At 28.4% G+C, this 3,171-nt stretch overlaps 1 protein-coding gene and 1 long non-coding RNA gene across 2 annotated transcripts in view; both read left to right on the top strand.

Moving 5' to 3' along the window:
• LOC105459740 overlaps window positions 1-1,481 on the top strand; it is a 3,750-nt gene extending 2,269 nt beyond the window's left edge. The window contains exon 3 of the mRNA XM_011705981.1: window positions 877-1,481. Coding sequence (XP_011704283.1) covers window positions 877-1,221 — 345 coding nt within the window. The 3' untranslated portion in view covers window positions 1,222-1,481. The remainder of the gene's footprint in view (window positions 1-876) is intronic.
• A 528-nt stretch (window positions 1,482-2,009) lies between these two features.
• LOC105459739 lies at window positions 2,010-3,171 on the top strand. The gene is made up of 4 exons (XR_975718.1): window positions 2,010-2,191; window positions 2,324-2,430; window positions 2,661-2,826; window positions 2,989-3,171. It is a non-coding gene; the product is annotated as an uncharacterized LOC105459739 (long non-coding RNA).

The raw sequence follows: 3,171 nt of genomic DNA, 5'->3' as shown, positions 1-3,171 counted from the left end.
TCTCTGATTCACTTTTAGAGAGTATATATATATATATATATATATATATATATATACATACATAATCCTAAAAGTAATGAGACTAATTTTGGCGTCTCAATCAGAATTGTCGGAGGGTGGATCCATTGGACGGAGCCTTTGGTACAGGATGTCAGGTATATAGTCTGACCCTTTCCCGTTACCTCCAAGCCTTGCTAACAGCCGATACCGTCAATAAAGTGCGTTGTAACTTTTTGTGTCTTGTCACGGGTGAAAATTCAGCAGTCTCGAGCAGCGATCGAATTCTGCGTGAAACTGAAAAAATTTGATTTCGGAACATTGGAGATGTTGAGAACAACTTATGGAAATACTGCTTTGTCTTCAGAATTTGATCGTAAAGTTGCTCAAAATACAGCACACAGTTGTACTGAATTTTTGCCCGTGACAAGACACAGAAATTACAAACGCACTTTGCTGACGGTATCGACTGCTAAAAAGGATCAGATGCAACTGAGAAGGGTCAAACCTGACATCTTGCATCTAAGGCCTGACCATGGATCCATTCCCCACAATTCTGATTGAGCCCCAAAAAAATAGTCTCATTACTTTTGGGACAGACCATGTGTATTATATATATGTATATATATATATATATATATATATATATATATATAATTATCCTATTATATTATACTACAATAATGTATAATTATAATTATTATTTCACTGCAATTACATTGTCGGTTTATTATCAATAAGTTATGTTTAAAAAAATTAGAAAATAATGTATCGTATATATCGATAAATTATAAAATAATGTATCGTATAAACACGTATATATTCGAATAATAATTTTCTCTAAACATATATATATAATAAAAGTTGTATCTTTTGCAGGTAGAAGCCTACGGAATATTGAAAAACAAGATGGAGACTAACGGCTTCATAGAAAGATTGCCATTATCAAATACAGCTCGTCAACCTCCTAAGTTAGACGACGAAAACGAAAGTGTTAGAACAAGAAGATTTATTCGTACGGGATCCGAGAACAAGGTCGAAGAAAAAGTTTTAAACGAGGCGGAAGACATGATGGCACAAGATTCTAAGGTTTTCAGACCGCTCTTCGTCTACAGACAGCAAGTGGCTGCCAGGGAAAAACGGAAGCACGCGAGGAATCTAGCACATAGGAATCACCGGCATGCGACGCATCAACCTTGCTATCATCAACACGTGACCTACTGATCTTATCAACAAGATCGTGAATATTAAGCGAGGCAGTAGTGTCGCGAGGTGCGCAAAAAGGAAGACAGGCCATGTGATTATTTCACATATTTTTTATTCTGCAGAGGCAATTAGATTTCGTTTATATTAGACAGCCACTTTTCATTTCTCAGATAACAAGTGTATAAAGAAAAATTGTCTAAAGAAATCTTACTCTTTTAGATCTTCTTAAATTATTTTTATAAATCTTTTAGACCTTTTACAGTAAAATTTTATCTTTGCAAAAAATTTTCATTTTATCAAATGTATGAATTGTTTAAAAAATGTTTAGAGCTCTAATTTCATGTATTATTGAATTTTTACATACAGTTCTTAAATAAATACATTCAAATATAATAATACAAATGCTTGCAAAACATTACTATAAGAGTAAAATCGCATAAGTATTTGAAACGATTTTATTAGTAATATGGTTCGCATTTATGCATTAGGTTAAAACCATGACCTTAATCTTTAAGCGCGATACCAAAAAGTATTATACAAATTAGTATTTTAATCTTAGATAATAATTAATATTGTGACTTGAATTAAATTAGTTTGTTCATTCTAGATCGACAAACTCGTTTGTGTAGAACTTATGCATTTTAAATGTATTGCTACATTTTATAGTGCTTTATTAAATCAATAAAATTTGAATTTGATGTAGGTATTTTCTTGTTTACTTCTTTTAAATACTTCTTTTTATGTAATAACTTGAAACTCATTAATTAAATATTTTACTTAATAAAATATTTATAATATTTAACTTGATAATATTTTACTTAATCAAAGTGAAAATAGGTTATATAAATCTGTTAAAAAAAATCAATTAATGTCAAAATTTTAATCGTGTGAAGTTGTAATTTTGGTCTTTAATCATCGATGACAAGCTTGTTAGTTGACAGTTGTATATTAAACAAACAATAAATTGCACGTGTTATAATTTCGTTTGGTAATAATAATAATCGTTATATTTTCAAATTATAACAGATAAAACTTAATTATGATATTTTTTAAAAATATGTATTACAAAAGTATTTTGAAATAATTATACCAATATTTCAATCATTATTTAACAATATAGGCTAGATTCCAAAATATATTTGTATAAAGTTAAAAAGCGATCACATTGAGCATAAAAAAGTACAGAAGATAATTTACCAAGAAATGTAAAATTAAGACATCAATCACGTAAGTAAAACGTTTTCTTAATTTATTAATTACTACTGTTTAATTTATGCATTAACTTTCATTCCACATTTTTACGTATCTATATACATAAAGTGCAAATACGCGCGCTTACATTTATTAAATTTAGATACTAAAGTCGATCGTTATTAAACTTGTTATTAGACATAAGAATTTATTTTATATTTTATGTCTAAGATATAATTAACTTGTACATTTTATTTTCATATCAGTATGTATAGCAGAATATGGACTCTGTCGGAACTAAACAAAATTATCTCTGTAATTGTCATACACGTACTCGACTTATTATTGTTTCTCGTATTGTTGCCATTCATGACTTGGGAGTGGATTTCCGATAGACCATATATAATAACAATTGTGAGAACAATCATTGAGGTTTGATTATTTTAATTATCAAAAAAATCAAATTATACTTAAAGCATATCTAATTTTCAGATTTTTAAAAAAATATTTTCGATGTTTCTATATTCATTATTTTATTTATCTATAATATAATATATATTTTTTACTTCATTAAAACTTATTATTTTTTCGCAGGTTATGTTTGAGCTGATTATGTGGATTATCTTTGCTGGTGTATCAATACTTACGACTGTGATTTTTGTATTTGATGATCTATATTGCAGTAAAACTCAGTGTGATAATCGAAAAAAAGATTTACATATCGCGCTACATGATAATAACGATAAAAATTCTCACATAGTAAAATCTTCAAATTTT

Source organism: Wasmannia auropunctata, unplaced genomic scaffold, assembly GCF_000956235.1.
Source record: "Wasmannia auropunctata unplaced genomic scaffold, wasmannia.A_1.0 LD334044.1, whole genome shotgun sequence".
Taxonomy (NCBI): Eukaryota; Metazoa; Arthropoda; class Insecta; order Hymenoptera; family Formicidae; genus Wasmannia; species Wasmannia auropunctata.
Note: the sequence above shows the minus strand (reverse complement) of the source record. Positions and strands in the feature narration are given on the sequence as shown.